The sequence below is a fragment of the Chrysochloris asiatica genome, unplaced genomic scaffold, assembly GCF_000296735.1.
Source record: "Chrysochloris asiatica unplaced genomic scaffold, ChrAsi1.0 scaffold00454, whole genome shotgun sequence".
Classification (NCBI taxonomy): Eukaryota; Metazoa; Chordata; class Mammalia; order Afrosoricida; family Chrysochloridae; genus Chrysochloris; species Chrysochloris asiatica.
The window spans coordinates 363909-383579 of NW_006408972.1; the positions used below are offsets into that span (position 1 = coordinate 363909).

General features: G+C 53.0%; 1 protein-coding gene across 1 annotated transcript in view; it reads left to right on the forward strand.

Moving 5' to 3' along the window:
• LOC102822306 (neuron-specific protein family member 1-like) overlaps window positions 1-19671 on the forward strand; it is a 29931-nt gene that overhangs the window by 8384 nt on the left and 1876 nt on the right. The window contains exon 3 of the mRNA XM_006877281.1: window positions 12446-12556. Within this exon, the coding sequence (XP_006877343.1) occupies window positions 12446-12556 (111 nt within the window). The remainder of the gene's footprint in view (window positions 1-12445; window positions 12557-19671) is intronic.

The window sequence follows — 19671 nt, forward strand, 5'->3', positions numbered from 1 at the left end:
TTCTGATGGGCGGAGCCATCGGAACAACTCTGCACGCCCCAGTTATCAGCATTGCCTCTCCCAATACTGACCTTTGAGTGTTCACAAAGTGGGGTGCTGTAGGGAGCCCAGCATTTGTCCCCCAATCTCTGCTGCCATTTGAGTTCCGCCTAGCTTGCTCCTTGGATGGCTCCAGGCTCGGGAGATACACATTTGTCACCAGGGCTGTGAAGTCACGGTGGGGCCGCCGCATGGTTACCTGGTTCCTGTTGCCCTGGACCCAGGGCTCAGCAGACCTGAGCGAGCAGCCATGGCCGCCCCAGCGGGCCTCACCTCTCTGCTTTCGTCCCGTGTGACACCTTAGAAGGTGACGCATGCAGGAGATGCTCAGAGGTATGGGATGGAAACTAACCCCCCTACACACACACTACACACACACTACACCCACACCCACACATACCACACTAGTCTTCTATGTAACCTAGGCTTCCTGGGTGGTTCAAAGGGCTACATGTTAAGTGCTCTCGAGTCGATTCCGACTCATAATGACCCTGTATAGGGTTTCCGAGGAGCGGCAGCAGCTGGTGAGCTTGAACCACCGACCAGCTCATTAACTTGCAACGCCATACCAGGGTTCCACTGTTGTTATTAAGTTCTGACTCATAGTGACTCTGTGCACAACAGAATGAAACATTGCCAGCCTCTTAGTTGTTGTGTTTGAACCCAATGCTGCTGCCACTGTTGTTATAAAGCACTTGACTACAACTCAGAAAAGTCGGTGGTTCCAGAGGTGTCTCAGAAGCAAAGCTAGGCAAGCTGTTTGAAGCCCTGGGAAGCAGTTCTGCTCTGTGATACCTGGGGTCACCTTGCGTGTGACTTCTTTTAGGACTCAGCTACTCCAAGAAGCTGGTGACTTCGGTCCTGGGGCACACTTGGGCTGGCCAGCTCCACCTGGACACACGCATCATGAGGACACACCTCTGCTTGCTCTGCCCCTAGGAACACCTGCTGTGGGATGGTGTGTGAGGCACCCACACTTCTCCAGGTGTGGCCTGGGGCCACCTGTAACGGAGTCTCCTGATGGTCAATTTTAACCTGGGGACCCACCCCAGCATACCGCATTGGTGTTTAGGATGGGGCCTGAAGCATGGATTTTGGTGCAGTGGGTTAAGCATTGGGCTGCTAACCGAAAGGTTGGTGGTTCAACCCTGCCATCCTCTCCTCGGGATGTGGCCACCTGCTTACATAAAGATCTGCAGTTTTGGATACCCTAAACTGTTGTACCTTAGGTCCTGCAGGGTCATTAAGAGTCAGAATCAACTCAACTGCAGAGGCAGTAGCACACATCTGAGCTGCTAATCGAAAGCTTGGAGGTTTGAGGCCACCCAGAGGTGTCTCAGATGAAAGGCATCTTTGGTGATCTACTTCCAAAGATAAGCTGTTGGAAATGCTGTGTACATAGTTCAACTTACCGACCCACATGGGGCCGTCATGAGTCGATTGGACCGCAGCGGGGTGGGTTTAGTGTGTAGTGTTATATACGACATCTGTTCCTAAGTGTGTCTTTGAGTTGAATTTGTAGGTAAGTGGGAACAGGCACATACAAGTTTTCCTTAGCTTACATTACTGCAAGAAACAGGCTCAAGGTTTTAAAAGTGCAGCAAGTGAAAGAGATTGGGATGTAGGATTTGTGGGCAGGGGTTGGATCCATTCTTTCAAAGTGAGGACAAATTTACATCACATTTCAGGGCAAGTATGAGGACTTATGTACACCAGTACGGATGGAGGTGGCTGGTTGTGCATGTTGGAGACAGTAAGAGGCATGGGCTGAATGCCCACCATCCTGGAATGTTCCGGAATATTCTAGAATGTTCTCTTGATCTTTTTCTGTTTTTGCTGGGGGCTCAGCTATGTTTCTCTGAATGTGTACACAAGGTGAGACCCACTTTATTGTTAGAGGAACCAGCCAGTTAAAGGTTGGGCCCTCTTTTTGAAGACATGACATGTGTAGGAAAGTGGGTCGTCTTGGGCTGAATGTGTGGTGGGAGGATGGGAATCTAGGATCTGCCCTGCCTGTCTCAGGTGGTAATGTCTTTGTCTGAAGGGAATGGGGGACAGGCTCTGGTGGCTTCCCCCCCTCCCCACTTCCATTTCCATGGTTCTATTTTCTTCTGTGTTAATCCCCAGGAATGACACCTGCTTTTCTGACATTGAAGCAGCAGATAAACAACCTGTCCCCCTTTTGTCTCTGATTTGTGTTGATCCAGAGCGAGGCGCCTGGGCTGAGCGCTTGGTCTTTGTGTACCTTGGACGGCACCCTTAAGTGATACGTCTTATTGGATGTTACTTTATGATGAATGCTTGGGGATTCATCTCTTGGCTTCAAGGTTGCTGGACTGGTTGCTAGGCAACAGACTGGTTGGGATAGGTTTCTGTGAGACTTGCCACACAGGAATTGGGTGATGAGTGTCACCCAGCAGCGGCCAAAGAGGTTAATGTCAGTGAAGGAAGCAGCTGTGTAATTAATTGGCGGTCTGTTTGTGCTGTTTCGCAAACGAGTGAGACCTCAACAACTTGCTTTTAATGATGTGTTTCCGCTGCAGGGTGGGGCTGGGAACTGCCTCTTCACACTGACGTTCCTGTCTTATCGAGTTCCACTCATAGTGCCCCCACGTGTCAGAGCAGAACTGCCCCGTAGGGTTTCCTTGGCTGGAATCATTATGGAAGCTCATTGCCAGGTCTTTCTTCCGCAGAACCACCCAAACTTCTGGTTGGCTTCCGAGTGCTTAACTGTTGTGCCACCAGGGCTCCTTGTTGGTGGTGGTGGCGTGCCACTGAGTCGGTTTCGACTCCTAGAGACCTGTAAATCTTTACAGGAGCAGGAAGCCTCATCTTTCTTCTGATGAGTGGCTGGGAGATTTGAACTGCTGACCTTGCGGTTAGCAGCCTTGCTCATAATCCATTACGCTCCCTGGGCTCCTTCGAGGGCCCTTAATTATGTAGATTAAAGGACATGCTCCTCATTTATGACCATCTTCATTTCTACCCTCACCCTGTTATTAACCTGGGAGTGTCTTTGGATTTATTGTTGCCTTTTGGGGATTGAAACAAATGATTCCAAGGATATTTTTACACATAAATGGCTTTCCTGGTCAGCACAAAATCTGGGAGAACATTCTAGAATGTTCTAGCAGGAGAGCCCAAAGGTGCCCGAGTGGCTCCTGCTATTTAGTAGTTGATTCTGCCATGGGGGTATATCTCGTTGGAATCTTGTGGATTCTGTGGTGGATTGCTTCCTTGCACTCTGTCCTCAATGACCTTGAGTATGTCCAGGGCCTGTTTTCCACCCTCTCCTGGTGTGTCCCCAATAATGCACTTGTTCAGTGTTGATGCACCCACAAGTTGGGCAGTGGGGCTGTAGGTCCCTGCCCTGTTCGGACGTGGGAGACACTCTGGCCGGCCGCCTACATGGTTTTGAGTCCCCTCCTCTGCACTGAGCATTTTTCAGGACTCAGAGCCCCCCAGTTGAAGTGAGGGTCTTATCTGCCACCGGATCATTGAATGATTGAGTTCCCTGGGGGCATGTGTCTGTCTTCAAACTGACTGGAGTGTGGGTGGGTGCCCTAAAATATTTGTTGCTGTGGTACAGGCAGATGTAAGCATTTGTTTTCTTTTTCCAAGAGGGATTTTTGTGGGTTTTTTGGGCTGCATTACTCAGCAGAAATTTCTGTTTCCTGTCCCTCCCCCTTAGATGTGAGAGTAAGGATAACCCGAGTCTCCATCCACCCAGCTCAGCCCGGAGCTTTGAGAGTGTTGTTTCTTTCGGCCTCCGTCTCAGAACTTGACCTTGGTCTTCTGATTTGTAAGTGAGGAGATTCCAGCCACAGAACTGGAAAAGACCAAGGTTACACAACTCATGATCGCAGAATGGGATTCAGACCCACATCTGGGGTGTGCCGGAGCCCACCCAGCTCTTTGCTCTGCATAAGGGGCTGCGAGAATCTAGGGGCCTGCGCAGAGATCCTTGGTGGCCCGCCCCGGTGGGAGTTGAGGTTTGAGACGGAAAGAGCAGATAGATGGGGTCATGACATATTCAAATGCTCAAGTTCCTGACCTGTAAAACGGGGCTGTGATGAACCCCCAACTTCTGTGAGCAGTCAGGGAGCCCTAGTGCCACACTGGGTTAAGCGGCTGCTAACCACAAAGTCGATGATTTGAACCTAGCAGCCATTCCCAGGGAGACAGATGAGGCAGTTGGTTTCCATGAAAACAACCTTGGAAGTCCCATGGGGCAGTTCTCCTCTGCACTCCCAGGGTCGCTATGAGTTGGAATCGACTGGGCAGCTGTGGGCCTTGACTTGAGTGAAGCTTTGAAGAAATGGCACCTGAGGCAACGTCTAGTAAGTTTGACCTGTTCCTGTTGAATCGATGCTCCATGGGGGCTTCTTGGTTTTCATCTCTATGGAAGCAGTTTGCCAGAACTTTCTTCCCGTGGTGCATTGAGTGTGTTTGAACAGCAGTGCAAACCGTGTGCTCCCACCCCCCTGCAAGGGAAAGAACTGGGTTTATTTTGAGTGCCAGTGAGCGCTGACACGTTGGGGGTACCTGGGCTGTAAGCATCAACTTGGACTGCCCCAAACACCTGGACATGTGGCCTTGAATGTAAACTCCTCAGAAACGTCCCAGGCCCATATCTAGGTCCATGTCTGTATTGTGGCACTGTAGGGTCAGCATTGGACTGTGATCCACAAGATCAGCAGTTCCAATCTACCAGCTGTTCCTTGAAAACCCTATACAGGGTCTCTATGAGTCTGAACCAACACGGTGGCACTTAATAACAATAACAACACTCGTACCTGATGGATCATTTCAGGGAGCACCCTTCAGCTCCCTCCTTCCTTTGGGCAGGGTGTCCAGGGCTCTTCTCAGGACCCTGCAGGGGCCTGTGTGTTACCTGGTCCCTGCCTCTCTCCTGTGCCCCAGCTCCAACCTTCACATGCCTCTAGGCCTCAGCTCAAAGCCCCAGCCCCTGAGGGTGGCCATCCAGGCCCCAAGGACTCTTAAGCCTCTGCCCCTCCCATAGCGTGTGCAGTGTGTGCCCTGGTTAGTTCACACCTCTGTTCCCCTTCTAGGACCTGGCCCTTCCCTAGTTATCTGCTAGAACCTACCTCATACTCTTGCTGGTGGAAGTTTCTCCCGACTTTCAAGATGGCACTGGGGGCCTGTCTTGATTTAAGTCCGTCCCCCCCCCCCCCCCCCCAAGGAGAACTTGGACAAGCCTCTGGATGCAGTGGATTACTTGGGGGTGATTCCTGGAAGAATGGGAATCCCAGAACACTTCATTGTGTACTCATGAGGAACCTGTACATAGACCAAGAAGCAGTCGTTCAAACTGAACAAGGGAACACTGAGTAGTTTAAAATCAGAAAAGGTGTATGTCAGGGTTGTATCCTTTTACTAGATTTATTCAACCTGTATGCTGAGCAGATAATCCGAGAAGCTGGGTTCGTTGAAGAAGAACGTGGCATCAGGATTGAAGGAAGACTCATTAACAGCCTGTGATATGCAGATGATACAACCTTGCTTGCTGAACGCAAAGCTGAGTTAAAATACTCACTGATGAAGATCAAAGACCACAGCCTTCAGTATGGATTACACCTCAATATAAAGAAAATGAAAATCTGCACCACTGGACCAATAAATACCATCATGATCAGTGGAAAACTGATTGCAGTCATCAGACCTCATTTTGTTTGAATCCACAATCAACACTCTTGGAAGCAACAGTCAAGAAATCAAACGAAGTGACATATTGCATTAGGAAAATCTGCTGCACAAGACCTCATTAAAGTGCTGAAGAGCAAAGATGTCAACTTGAGGACTCAGGTGCGCCTGACCTAAGCCATGGTATTCAGTAGCCTCATATGTATGAGGAAGCTGGACAGTGAATAAGAAAGCCCGTACAAGAATTGATGCATTTGAGTCACGATATTAATGAATATTGAAAGTTCCATGGTTCAGCAGAAGCACAAACGAGTCTGTGTTGGAAGAAGTGCAGCCAGAATGCTCCATAGAAGCAATGTTGCTCCTGCTTTGATAGCAAGAAACCACTGCCAAATGTGAGGACATCTACCGCAATGTTTTCTTCTAAGAGTTCTAAGGTCATTGCACTTTTGTTTAGGTCTTTAATCCGTTTAAGGTTAGTTCTGAATGTGGAGTGAGGTGTTAGGGATTCAATTTCATTCTTGTGCATGTAGTTAAAGAGACTTTTCTTTACCCCCTTGAAATGGTCTTGGAACACTTGTTGAAAATCACTTGGCCTTAGATGTATGGGTTTACTTTAGACTCTTAATTCTATTCTGTTGGTTCACATGTCTGTGCTTATATGAGTCTCACACTGTGTTGATGACTGTCGTTTTGTGCTAAGCTTTGAAATAGAAAAGTGCAAGTCCTTTAACTTAGTTCTTCCTTTTCAAGATCATTTTGGCTCTTTGAGGTTCCTTGTTGCCCCACTTGAATTTTCAGTCAGTTTTTCCATGGTGATGTCATGGGCTAAAGGTTAGGGTGCTAGCTGCAGGTCAGCAGTTCGAACCCACAAGCTGCTCTGAGGGAGAAAGATGAGACTGTGCTTCTGTCAAGATTACAGCCTTGGAGACCCCTGGGAATGGCTTTACTCTATTCTGTAGGTTTTCTGTGAGTCAGAAATGACTGTCCGGCAATGGCCTGTCCTATTATAGTTTTATAGTTGTTGTCATCTGAACAGTTAAGTCTTCCCATCCATGAACATAGGATGTCTTTCCATTTGTTCAGGTCTTTCGTTCAGTGATGTTTCATGTTCTTGGCATCCAGGTTTGTTCACTGTTGAACATAGACCACATCTCCTGTAGGCAGAGTGGTCCAGTGACTTGGTCTCCAATACAAGAGTATAGGGTGTATTCCTTTCATATTGTAGTTGTCCCCCCAAATCTCGGGATGTTGTTTACCTTGTTCCTTTGAAGTCACAGCACTCATCATTAAGATCTTGTTATTGAATGTGTTAAGAAAGAAGCACATCTGTATGACATCACAAATTGCAATGTTTTTGAGAATAATACTCAGTTGGTTTTCACTATACCATAAGGAAAGACCACCAAGCCGGGACACTAATGGAGTTAATTCTCTCAGCGTTCTGGACTCTAGAAGTGCAAGTCCATGTGTTGGCAGGGCCTGCCCCCTTGGAAGTCTCTGGGGAAGACCCTTGCTTGACCCTCCTGACTTGTGGTGACCCTGTGTGCTCCTGACTTTCGGCTGCAGCGTCACTCAGCTGGCCCAGGGCTCTGAGAAGTCAGGAGGAGGGTAGGCAGGAGAGAATGAATCCTTGCCATCACTTAGCTGCCACAGTGTCGTTGTCGGTGCCTCTTCTATCAGGACAGCAGTCATATGTGATTAAGGGTTGCTCAGAAGTGACTCTTTGGGGAATGGACTTCCAGACAACAGGGTTCAGATGTGGGGATATGGCCCCATCCGTTTACGAATGAGCTTCCCGTGGCTGCTGTAACCAATAACCTTGAATGGAGCGGCATCAAACAGCACATGGTTCTGGGTATCCGGGAGCCCAACACAGGTGTCGCCCGGCCACCATGGACTGTGCTGCATCCGGAAACTCCCGGGAAGAATCCGTGTCCCTGTGCTCCTTGTACTCCTCTGCTCGGTGACCCATAGTCCACCTTCCAAGCTGGCCACGGAACATCTACACATTTCTCTCAATCACCTTCCACGGCAGTAGGTTTGGTTTCATTGTTCCTGGAGTAGAATGTCAGGGTTTTCACCCTCAGATCAGCTGGTGGGTTTGAACTGCGTACTTTCTGGTCAGCAGATAAGCACTTACCCACTTTGGTGCAGGGGCTCCTTCCATAAAGACGAGAGCCAGTGGAAAGTCTTGTGGGACACAGGTCTACCCTGACCCACGTGGGTCACCGTGGGTTGGGGCTGACTTGACGTCCTGAGTTCTGTTTTTGTTTTTGTTTTTTTTTTCTGCACAGGATGCTTACAGTAATGACATGTGAGTGTTGAGGGATGGTGAAGGATGCTCAGAGGGTCTTGGGCATTTTGGTCTCTGTTCTGGAATGTTCTCAGTTGTCTCACTGTTCTGCGGGGTCCAAGATAGGACACAATTTATTTCAGTGAAGAAGGAAAGGTGGATGGATGTAGGGTTCTGTGGTGCATTCACAGATGTTCAGTGGGAGGCTGGTGTGGTCCAGGGAGGCTGCCTGGAGGCGGCAGGCTGGCCCAGGGATCTGACGAGTGAGGAGGAGAGGAGGGAGGATCAGGGACAACAGCAGAGAGACTGAATTCAAAGAGTTCTAGTATATCCAAATCTTGGAAATATTGTGGATTTGGTTTCAGGTTTATTTTTGTTTTTTTTTTGTGTGTGTGTGTTGTTGTTAGATGCTACAAGTTGGTTCCGACTCATAGCGACCCCGTGCACAACAGAACAAAACACTGCCTGGCCCCCAACTTACTGGTTTCCCGGTGCGTGTGAAAGTCACCTTACATGAACTGCAGTCTGTCAGGCGTGCAGTAGCGTTATGAAGACGTTGGAAATGTGTGAGAAAGACCAGAAGACATGCAGTGAGCACAGGCTCTTGGGAATAGGGCGCCAACACACTTGCTAGATGCAGGGTTGCCGCAGACCCTCAATTTGTAAAAAACAAACAAACAAACAAAAAAACATCATCTGTGATGCTCAGTAGAGCAAGGTGTGTCTGTATTCGGGTCCCAAGGAGACTGGGTTTTAACCCAAAAGTTGGCAATTTGAACCTAACCTGGTGGCGCTGCTGAAGTAACCCTATGGGTTAGAGCCCTACTCTAACTAACACAGGGCATCACTATGGGTTAGAGCCCTACTCTAATGCAGGGCATCACTATGGGTTAGAGCCCTACTCTAATGCAGGGCATCACTACGAAGGGGGCTGGCCCAGTGGGGTCCTGCACGTCCCACCGACCATATGCTGTCAGACTGTTCCTGATAGCTGTAGGGATGTGAGACGTTGTGCCCCCACCTCACGGGCGAGATATGGGTCCAGGTCACGGTGGAACCTTAAGCTCCGTATGAGGCATGGTGTCATCTCTGTGGCCTACGGGGCCTGAAGAGTCTGAGGGGCGAGCCATGGAACTTTCTGGAGGGAGCCCACACTGACTAAGAATTGACCTCACCGTATGCTGCCTGCCAACGGTGCGGCCTCAAGCAAGTTTCCTGGGTCCCTGCTGAAACAATGGGTTTGCCGGCTCCTATCCGTTCTCTGTGGGTGAGCTTCTAGGCCAGCAGCCTGGACATCCTGGCTGAGGTCCCAGTGAGGTGCCGGGAGGTGGCTTCCCCACAGCCCCGCCCCTAGAGCTGGGGGCTATTTTTAACCCAAAACAGATGGGGTGCTGTGACCCACGCTCCGAGCAGCTTCCTTATTTGAGGATGGGTTTGGCAGATGCCCGGCTCCCCCGGACTTGAAGTCATTGTTAGTCTGGTTAGCCCACTTTGTACCAGGGATGGTGCCAGAACGGAAAACGCCACCATCTGTCTGTCAGGAAGCTTCTTTGCTGTCGGAAGGTCGGTGGTTTGAATCCATCGGCTGCAGCATAGGAGAAAACGCTTGGTGATCTGTCCTTGTCCAGATGACAGCCTAGGAACCACATGGGTCACTCTGTATTGGGTGGACTGCCCACCACCTCACAGCCACCATCAGTGTGTTGTCCTCTGGCGGCTCATGTGTGGCGCTGGAAGTTCTGCCACAGGTATGTGAGATAGCAGCAGGGTCACCCACAGGCGACAGGCACAATGCTCCACAGCAGGTCACTGACATTGGACACATCATCTGGGAAGACCGGTTGCTAGAGAACTCCATGGGTGGACCGACAGAGTGGCTACACAGTGGACTCCAACATGCCCTGTCTGAGAGGTGGCACAGGTCTGGGCAGTTTCCTCTGTTGTGTGTCAGGTTGTCAGGGACTCACAACAATTGGGCAATAAGACATACAGGGAGGGGGCCACCCCACAGGGAAGCAGGCCACCTGTGGACCCCAGGGACAGCTGGCACAAAGCTGGGCCCAGGCGGTGGGTTCAGGCAGGGCAGAGCACCCAGGGTGCTGTCCTAGCACAGAGGAGCTGAGGGACTTGCCCACAGCCACGGCCGTGGGCACGGAGATGGGGCCACCACTGTCCCTGCTGAGCACTGGGCATCATTGGTCAGTGAGGTGGTTCCTACAACCTGTCTGCGGGTGCCAGTCCCTGTGGCTGCGGCCTTCCAGCCACTTGGATATTCCTTTGTCCCTGGGGTTTGCCTACTGCAGCCTCCTGGGTGGGTGGGATGTAGCTGAGATTTGAGACCTGGAAGGCTGTGGTCACTTCATCTCAATCAGTGTCTAGACCAAGTAAACTGGGGCTGTTGGCTCTGAGAGGGGGAGATGCCCCTGCAGGGAAGGGAGGTGGTGGAACCGGGGCGCCAGTGATCAGGACTGGGGACTGTGGCCACTAGGGGATTCTTGTCTGACCTGGGCTGAGGATGCTCCTCGGTGGAGGGGCAGTCGGGGAGGACGGGTGTCACTCCTGCATGTGAGCCAGGGAGGAGGTACAGGCTGGTGACCAGGGCCCAGGGACATGGTGGTGGCTGGGTAACCCATCTAGGATCCTCAGCCCTCTGAGGAAGGGGATGGATGGGCCTGGAAACAGCGTAGCAGACACAGAGGGGCTGTGGGAAGGGTGGCACCGGGCATGCCAGCTACCGGTGGCACAGTGGGGCTGCTGGACCTCCCTGTGGGCAGGGCCCAGCTTGAGGGAGATCAGATCCCTGGGGACTCAGGGCCCAGGAGGAAATGGCCTGTGGCTGGTGATGAGGAAGTACCAGTGACTATTACACCCAGGTCGTCTCTGTGCCCTCATATGTGTGCAAAAGCTGGACAGAGAATAAGAAGGACCATAGAAGAATTGATGGATTAAGTCATGGTGCTGGAGAAGACTATTGAAAGTGCCATGGACTGCCAAAAGAACAAACAGATCTGTGTTGGAAGAAGTGCAGCCAGAGTACTTCTTGGAGGCCAGGATGGCCAAACTTCATCTCTCATACTTTGGACATATTGTCAGGAGGGACCAGTCACTGGAGAAGGGATATCATGTTTGGTAAGGTGGAGGGTCGGAGAAAAAATAGGAAGACCCTAAGTGAAATGGATTGGCAAAGTGGCGGCATCATCAATGGGTTCAGACTTGGCAATGGTTGTGAGGTTGGCTCAGGACCAGGCAGTGTTTCGTTCTGTTGGGCATAGGGTTGCTTTGAGTTGGTACCAACTCGATGGCACCTAAAAACATTACACCCAGGAGGTGGAGGACCATTGTCCCTCGTGGAAAGTTATTCTCCTGACTTCTCAGCCCCTCTGGGTTCTTATTTGATCTCAGTTTTGAGTTCTGTTGGGGTACAATACGTGTCATGTCCAATGTGCAGCGTTAGCCATTATTTAGTGTTAGTTATGTTCACTGTGTTGTATGGCTCCATAAGCGTGTCACCCTCCCATACAGAGACCCTGTAGTGTGGAGGACTGCCTCCCTGCCTCCCAGCCTCTGGGAACCACGGGTCCACCTTCTGTCGTAGTCATTTGTCTCAGCTCAGTTTTCCGTGTAAGTGGGATCACACTGTACATGCTCTTTTGAGACGGGTTAATTTGGCTCAGTTCCATCATGGTTTCGAGGCTCATCAGGACTGCGTTCCTCTTTGCGGCTGAGTGGTGTCGTGTGTGTATGTACCACATGTTGGTGATGTATTCATCTGTTGATATGGACGCTTGGCCTGTGTCCACCACTGGACTATCATGAATTGTGCTGCACGAATGTTTGTGGACATGCATCTGTCTGGGTCCCTGGTTTTGAGTCTGTCTGGGTAGGTGTAGAAACAGTGGTCAGGTTGGCACAGGACCGGACAGTGCTTTGTACTGCTGTACATGAGGTTGTTACGAGTCGCTGTGAGGACGGGCACCTAACAACAACAACAACAACAGTAACAACATGTTACTAGGAGCGGAACTGCTGGTTACAGGAGAATTCTAGCATCTCTGGGTAGTGCACATGGTTAGTGTGCGCAGCAGCTAACTGAAAAGTTGGCAGTTCAGGTCCACCCAGGGGCACCTTGGAAGAAAGATGTAGTTGTGTACTTCTGGGAAATCAGCTACTGAAAACCCTATGGAGCCCAGTTCCAGCCAGCACATAGGGGCCCACTGCGGTCAGGTGTTCTGGGTTACCTACCAGGTGTTTTTATGCATCTTTTCAGAGATGGTCTCTGCTGGTGGGTGTCCGCTTGTGGCTACCTGTCTGTGTGTCCATCTGTGTCTATGCTGGTCGGACTACATTTGGCTGTGTATCCATCCATTCATCTTTCTGCGTCTGTCCTTCTGCCTTTTTGCCCGCCTGTGCCCATTTCTGTCTGTCTGACCCCGTCTCTGCCCGCAGGTCTCAGTGCTGGTCCTCTTCGCCCTGGCCTTCCTGACGTGTGTTGTCTTCCTGGTCGTCTACAAGGTCTACAAGTACGACCGTGCATGCCCTGATGGCTTCGTCCTCAAGGTGAGGCGCCTGTGGTGTGGAGCCCGGGACCTGTTTATGCTGCTGTCCCCTGGACCTGTGGGGGGTGGGAACGAGGGTGGGAGGGCTCTGTGGGCCCCCTCCTGAGGCGTCTCAAGGGCAGGGCGGCTCGGCAGGGTCCACCAGTTGTGGGGGAGAAGCCTGGACCACCCCACCCTCCAGCAAAGGCACCTGCTATGGGAGGTGGGAGGGCATCGGGCCTGTGTCTGAGCTGCCGGGGAGCAGTGTCGGGGTACAGGTGGAAGCTGAGCCGGTCTCCAGGCTCTGTGTCCATGTCGGACTCATCCATACCTGGACACCCTGCAATACAGAGTGCCTGATCCCTTAAGGGGGCAGGGGGGCAGTTGGAGGGTCCTGTCCGCAAGCTGGTTCTGGGTCTGGCTCGGAACCTTCTAGGGCAGTGTGGGGAGGGTGACTGGACCTTACAGGACTGGGCATAGCTGAAGTGAAAGCAAAGGAGACACCGCCAGCTCCGCTGGTTCACGAACGAGCTCTGTGAGAACAGTTGGTGGTGGTTGCGGCTCTGGTTTGGGCGTTTGCTATGAGGCTGGACTGTTAGCTTTGGCCCTTAGAGCAGTGTGGCATCGGGCACAATTGTTGCTAGGAGCCACTGAGTCACTCTTGGAGCACAACCGAACGAAGCCCCGTCTGGCCTGCTCTGTCCTCACGATTACTCACAGGGCAGCGGAGCCCTGGCTGAAGTTCCCGTTTCTGACCCTTCTCCTTCCACATCCTGTGGGACTTGTGACCTTCAGCTATTTTCCATCGGAGAGTCTTTGGTAAAGTGGAGGGTCCGTGAAGACGGGAAAGACCCCCCGGAGATGGACTGGCGCAGTGGCGGTGACCACGATGGGCTCAAACAGCAGTGATTGTGAGGATGACGCAGGGCCTGGCAGTGTTTCGTTCCACTGTGCTTAGCATCGCGACAAGGCGGAACTAACTCGATGGCACCAACCAACAGTCGTGCCCACTGATGATGTTCTAGGTGGGGGTGGAGAGCAGTCAGGAGCTACTCCAATGAGGTCCCTGTCTTCAAATAAGTAGTGGGTGAAGGCCCCAGGTGGTGCTAGTGGTCTGCACTTCCGCGCACCTAACGTTGGCAACTGGACCCTGCTGCCTTGCAGCGGAAGGGCCTGTTTCTGAGAAAGGTGACCATCAAGAAGAATTGGAGCAGCTTCATTCAGATGTCCATGGGGTCGCCACAAGCTGGAATCTGCGTGACGGCAATGAATTTGAGCGATTTGTCCTTCGATGTTGTTGGGACCCTATGTGACAGTAGGGATTAGCCATAGGGTTTTCCAGGCTGTCATCTTCGTGGAAGCAGAACCACTATGCGGGTTCAAACCATCAATTTCTCGGTTACGGCTGAGTGCTTAACCGGTGTGTCACCAGGGCTCCGTTTATACTGCGTTAGTAGACTGCAAGCACCAAAAGAAGACAAAACAAAGCAGGGTCCGGGGATAGGGTGTGCGGGCTGGGGCTGTGATCTCAGGCAAGGAGGCACAGCATGGAAGTCAGCTGAGAGAAGGTGCAGCTGGGGGAGGCCCCACCTCCCCGCTGGCTCCCCCACTGTCCTGAACCCTGTCCTGGACGAGGTGAGCACCTGATGACCCTGCTCTGAGGCCGAGTGAAGGCAGCCAGGCTTGAAGGAAGCTGAGGCTTCAGAGCAGACAACAGGGACAGGGCGTGGGGGCCCCGGGAGGAAGGCCCAGCCTGCAGCATTGTGCAGACCGAACCGGGGCCAGCCCTAGTACGTCTGACCGCAGATACTGGTAAGGAAGAGGAGACGGCTGATTGCAGGCCTGGAAAAAATCAAACCAGTCCAGTTGCCAGGGAGCCAGTGCTGACTCCTGGCCACTCTGTGTGTGCAGATGGCCAGGCATTTCTTCCTAGGTGAGTCAGGATGGGTTTGGTGAGTAGTGAGCGGTTAGTTGTTTGCACCATGGAGGCTCAGGCACAGTGGCGCAGTCACCAGGGTCTCCTGAATGGAAGGTGAGGGCTCTAGCTCAGATCCATGTGTGCACACAAATACACAGACAGGCGGGAGGGAGAAGCCGCATGAGCACACTTAGAGCTCTCCTCCAAGTTTTAGCCAAGGGCAGCTGGATGCAGGATGGCCGTTCCCGGTGCCTTCCAGCTGCGTGCGTGTCCCAGGAAGGCTGCCCCCAGCAGGTGCTCATGGGAGGTGCCAGAGTCCCTAGAGACAGCCCTTCAGGCCTCCTTTTGTGTGTCGAGTTGACCCCCACTCCTGGTGACCCCTCACTGTTCCAGTGGGTTTCCTTGAGTATCTTCCTTACGGAAGCCAGTTGCCAGACTTTCTTCTGCAGCCCCAGTTTGTACTGGTGTCAGTATTTATGGCCAGTAGCCCGCACTGGCCAGATCCAGTCACTCTTTGAGTCTGGGATCTCCTTAGCTCTCCTCTCTGTCCCTACCACCTGACTGTCCAGATCTGACCCATACCCGGTGCCCTGCAGGCTTTTCCTGGGATTCTCCACAGGTTTTCACTGAGCCTCAGAAGCAGATCACCAGGCCTTTCTTCCTGCTCTGTTCAGCATGACACACGCCTCCGTGGACAGATGGGTGGTGAATGTGCGTGAGGCATACTTGTTGGGAACTGAACGTGGCTTTAATTCCACAAGATGCGTGTTTGGACATTCCCCTGCAAACCTTGTGTGAAGCCACATTGTTCATGTAGACCCTCAGCTATACCTGAGGCATGTACGAGCTGTACCTACATTGGTCAGAGCACTGCAGGGCCCGGGTTGGGTGCCGGGGATGGTGGGGCCCAGGGAGAGCTCCGCCGCTGTCACCTTCATTCATGTGACTGGTGAGGACCCAAGTGCCGACCTGGCTCCTGCAGCACCCCCTGCTGGTCTGCTCGGCGGTGCCGGCTTAGGGGATTTGGCTTTTGTTTGTTTCTGTGGTTTGGGTGAAAAGTTATAGAGCACATCAGCTTTCCGTTGGACAATGAATCACACACGTTTTGTGACATGGGTTGCAACCCTTCAGTATAGCAGCCTGCTTCCCACTTCCTCCCCGGGTTTCCGGTTCCATGCACCCTTCTTTCCTGCTCCTTCCTGCCTTCAGAGCTTTGTTTGGGGCCAGATGTTGCTCTTTTGGTCTCAGGGTTGGCCGTGTTCCTCGCAGGTATCAGAGTTCATTGTATAGACCTGGCTGTTGTTGGGCTGAGAGGTGATCCCTGGGATGGGTTCATGTCCAGAGTTTGAAGGGTGTCAGAGGGCAGTCTTAAGCGTTCAGTGGGCAGTTTGCTGCAGTGGCCCGAGGGCTGCCCTCTGTGTCCGCTGTCAGCCTGTGATCTGAGTTCTCACAGATGAGGGAACGAAGGCTTGGAGGGCGGAAGGGACTGTCCTTCTCAGATAGCACCGGGCTAAAGCAGGACCCTCGCCAGGAGCCAGGGTCTCTTCCTGCGCCAGCAGTGGGCCAGGGTGGCGCTGGGTGAGAAGCTCACTCTTTCTTGGTCGTTCCTCTTCAGGAGACAGCGCTGCGCTCTTGGATTTTGAGGTCTAGGGAGCTGGTGAGGAGAAGAGTTCTCCTGGGAGGGCTGAGGGAGAAATGAGCCTTTCTACGGTCCCTTGATCCCACCATTAAATCTTTGGTCCCCCAGTAGTCACAGAAATGCCCACGGGGAAGGCGCCCAGGCCGCCTGGCAGACATGGATTTGCTGCTAGGGTCAGCTTCTCAGGTATGAACGTCTGCAGGACCCCCTCCTCCATAGACACCAACCTCACTGCCATTGACTTGATTCCAGTTCATAGTGACCCTGTAACAGGACAGAGCGGAACTGACCGTAGGGTTTCCAAGGCCGTGGGAGCACACAGCCTCATCTTCCTCCCGCAGAGAAGCTGGTGGGAAATTCCATCAAGATCCCAGGATCCAACCCCCCCCTCCCCCTTCACCGGCTCACCATCTTTTTATTCACTGTGATGGGGTCAGTGCCAACTCCTGGCAGGCCCACATGTAACAACTGTGTACCTTAGGGTTTCTTTTTCTTTCTTTCTTTTTGCTATAACCTTTATGGATGTTCATCACCAGGCCATTCTTCTGCAGATAGGCTGGGTTGGTTCCAAAGGCCACCTTCAGGTTAGCAAAGAGCAGAGTGTGTGCACCGTCCAGCACGCAGGGACCTTGCCCGGTAAGGAGGGGCAAGGAAGGGCAGCAGGTCCGCAGAGCAGCTACAAAGGAGGCCCCAGGCCGAGAGTGCAGACCTGGTGTCCTGAGCAAGGCCTCAGGGCATGACAGAAGGTCCGGGGTTGGGGACCCTCCCGCCCATCTTCCTCTGATATCCCTGTTCAGGAATTACCCAGAATATGCAGGAAACCTGAAACACAGAGGAAGACCGGGGCTCCCCTCAGACACAGAGGGCATGTGCACCCTAGATTCCAGCAGGACATGTGTCCAGCAATGCCACATGGCCCTGGTGAGGTGACGAGGGTGCCACGCAGCCTGTGCTGAGAGCCGGGTCCTCATGTTACACGGACTGGTGCTGGGCAGGTGGCTAAGCCGCCCTGAACTCGGTTCCCTCCTGCCCAGCCTGCCCCCATGTCACCAGGATGCCTTGTTCTTCCTCTAATGCAGCAGGGCCCCTCTGCTTGCTGGGTAACCCTATGAACCAGACTGGTGACCGTCCAGAATGCCCACACAGAGCCTTGGGGGAATACCTGGGCTTTCCTGTGTGGAGGGGATGTCCTGGTGCACGCACCATGCCCTGTGTGTACAGATGCCCTTGAGCTGGCCCAGTGGGTCCCTGCACGCTGGATCTATATGTTAAACCATGACTTTTTTTTTTTTTTAACATTTTATTGTGAATTATGTGATAGTTTACATGGCATGTACGAGCTGTACCTACATTGGTCAGAGCACTGCAGGGCCCAGGTTGGGTGCCGGGGATGGTGGGGCCCAGGGAGAGCTCCGCCGCTGTCACCTTCATTCATAAAGATGTAGTTGTGTACTTCTGGGAAATCAGCTACTGAAAACCCTATGGAGCCCAGTTCCAGCCAGCACATAGGGGCCCACTGCGGTCAGGTGTTCTGGGTTACCTACCAGGTGTTTTTATGCATCTTTTCAGAGATGGTCTCTGCTGGTGGGTGTCCGCTTGTGGCTACCTGTCTGTGTGTCCATCTGTGTCTATGCTGGTCGGACTACATTTGGCTGTGTATCCATCCATTCATCTTTCTGCGTCTGTCCTTCTGCCTTTTTGCCCGCCTGTGCCCATTTCTGTCTGTCTGACCCCGTCTCTGCCCGCAGGTCTCAGTGCTGGTCCTCTTCGCCCTGGCCTTCCTGACGTGTGTTGTCTTCCTGGTCGTCTACAAGGTCTACAAGTACGACCGTGCATGCCCTGATGGCTTCGTCCTCAAGGTGAGGCGCCTGTGGTGTGGAGCCCGGGACCTGTTTATGCTGCTGTCCCCTGGACCTGTGGGGGGTGGGAACGAGGGTGGGAGGGCTCTGTGGGCCCCCTCCTGAGGCGTCTCAAGGGCAGGGCGGCTCGGCAGGGTCCACCAGTTGTGGGGGAGAAGCCTGGACCACCCCACCCTCCAGCAAAGGCACCTGCTATGGGAGGTGGGAGGGCATCGGGCCTGTGTCTGAGCTGCCGGGGAGCAGTGTCGGGGTACAGGTGGAAGCTGAGCCGGTCTCCAGGCTCTGTGTCCATGTCGGACTCATCCATACCTGGACACCCTGCAATACAGAGTGCCTGATCCCTTAAGGGGGCAGGGGGGCAGTTGGAGGGTCCTGTCCGCAAGCTGGTTCTGGGTCTGGCTCGGAACCTTCTAGGGCAGTGTGGGGAGGGTGACTGGACCTTACAGGACTGGGCATAGCTGAAGTGAAAGCAAAGGAGACACCGCCAGCTCCGCTGGTTCACGAACGAGCTCTGTGAGAACAGTTGGTGGTGGTTGCGGCTCTGGTTTGGGCGTTTGCTATGAGGCTGGACTGTTAGCTTTGGCCCTTAGAGCAGTGTGGCATCGGGCACAATTGTTGCTAGGAGCCACTGAGTCACTCTTGGAGCACAACCGAACGAAGCCCCGTCTGGCCTGCTCTGTCCTCACGATTACTCACAGGGCAGCGGAGCCCTGGCTGAAGTTCCCGTTTCTGACCCTTCTCCTTCCACATCCTGTGGGACTTGTGACCTTCAGCTATTTTCCATCGGAGAGTCTTTGGTAAAGTGGAGGGTCCGTGAAGACGGGAAAGACCCCCCGGAGATGGACTGGCGCAGTGGCGGTGACCACGATGGGCTCAAACAGCAGTGATTGTGAGGATGACGCAGGGCCTGGCAGTGTTTCGTTCCACTGTGCTTAGCATCGCGACAAGGCGGAACTAACTCGATGGCACCAACCAACAGTCGTGCCCACTGATGATGTTCTAGGTGGGGGTGGAGAGCAGTCAGGAGCTACTCCAATGAGGTCCCTGTCTTCAAATAAGTAGTGGGTGAAGGCCCCAGGTGGTGCTAGTGGTCTGCACTTTAACCGCGCACCTAACGTTGGCAACTGGACCCTGCTGCCTTGCAGCGGAAGGGCCTGTTTCTGAGAAAGGTGACCATCAAGAAGAATTGGAGCAGCTTCATTCAGATGTCCATGGGGTCGCCACAAGCTGGAATCTGCGTGACGGCAATGAATTTGAGCGATTTGTCCTTCGATGTTGTTGGGACCCTATGTGACAGTAGGGATTAGCCATAGGGTTTTCCAGGCTGTCATCTTCGTGGAAGCAGAACCACTATGCGGGTTCAAACCATCAATTTCTCGGTTACGGCTGAGTGCTTAACCGGTGTGTCACCAGGGCTCCGTTTATACTGCGTTAGTAGACTGCAAGCACCAAAAGAAGACAAAACAAAGCAGGGTCCGGGGATAGGGTGTGCGGGCTGGGGCTGTGATCTCAGGCAAGGAGGCACAGCATGGAAGTCAGCTGAGAGAAGGTGCAGCTGGGGGAGGCCCCACCTCCCCGCTGGCTCCCCCACTGTCCTGAACCCTGTCCTGGACGAGGTGAGCACCTGATGACCCTGCTCTGAGGCCGAGTGAAGGCAGCCAGGCTTGAAGGAGGCTGAGGCTTCAGAGCAGACAACAGGGACAGGGCGTGGGGGCCCCGGG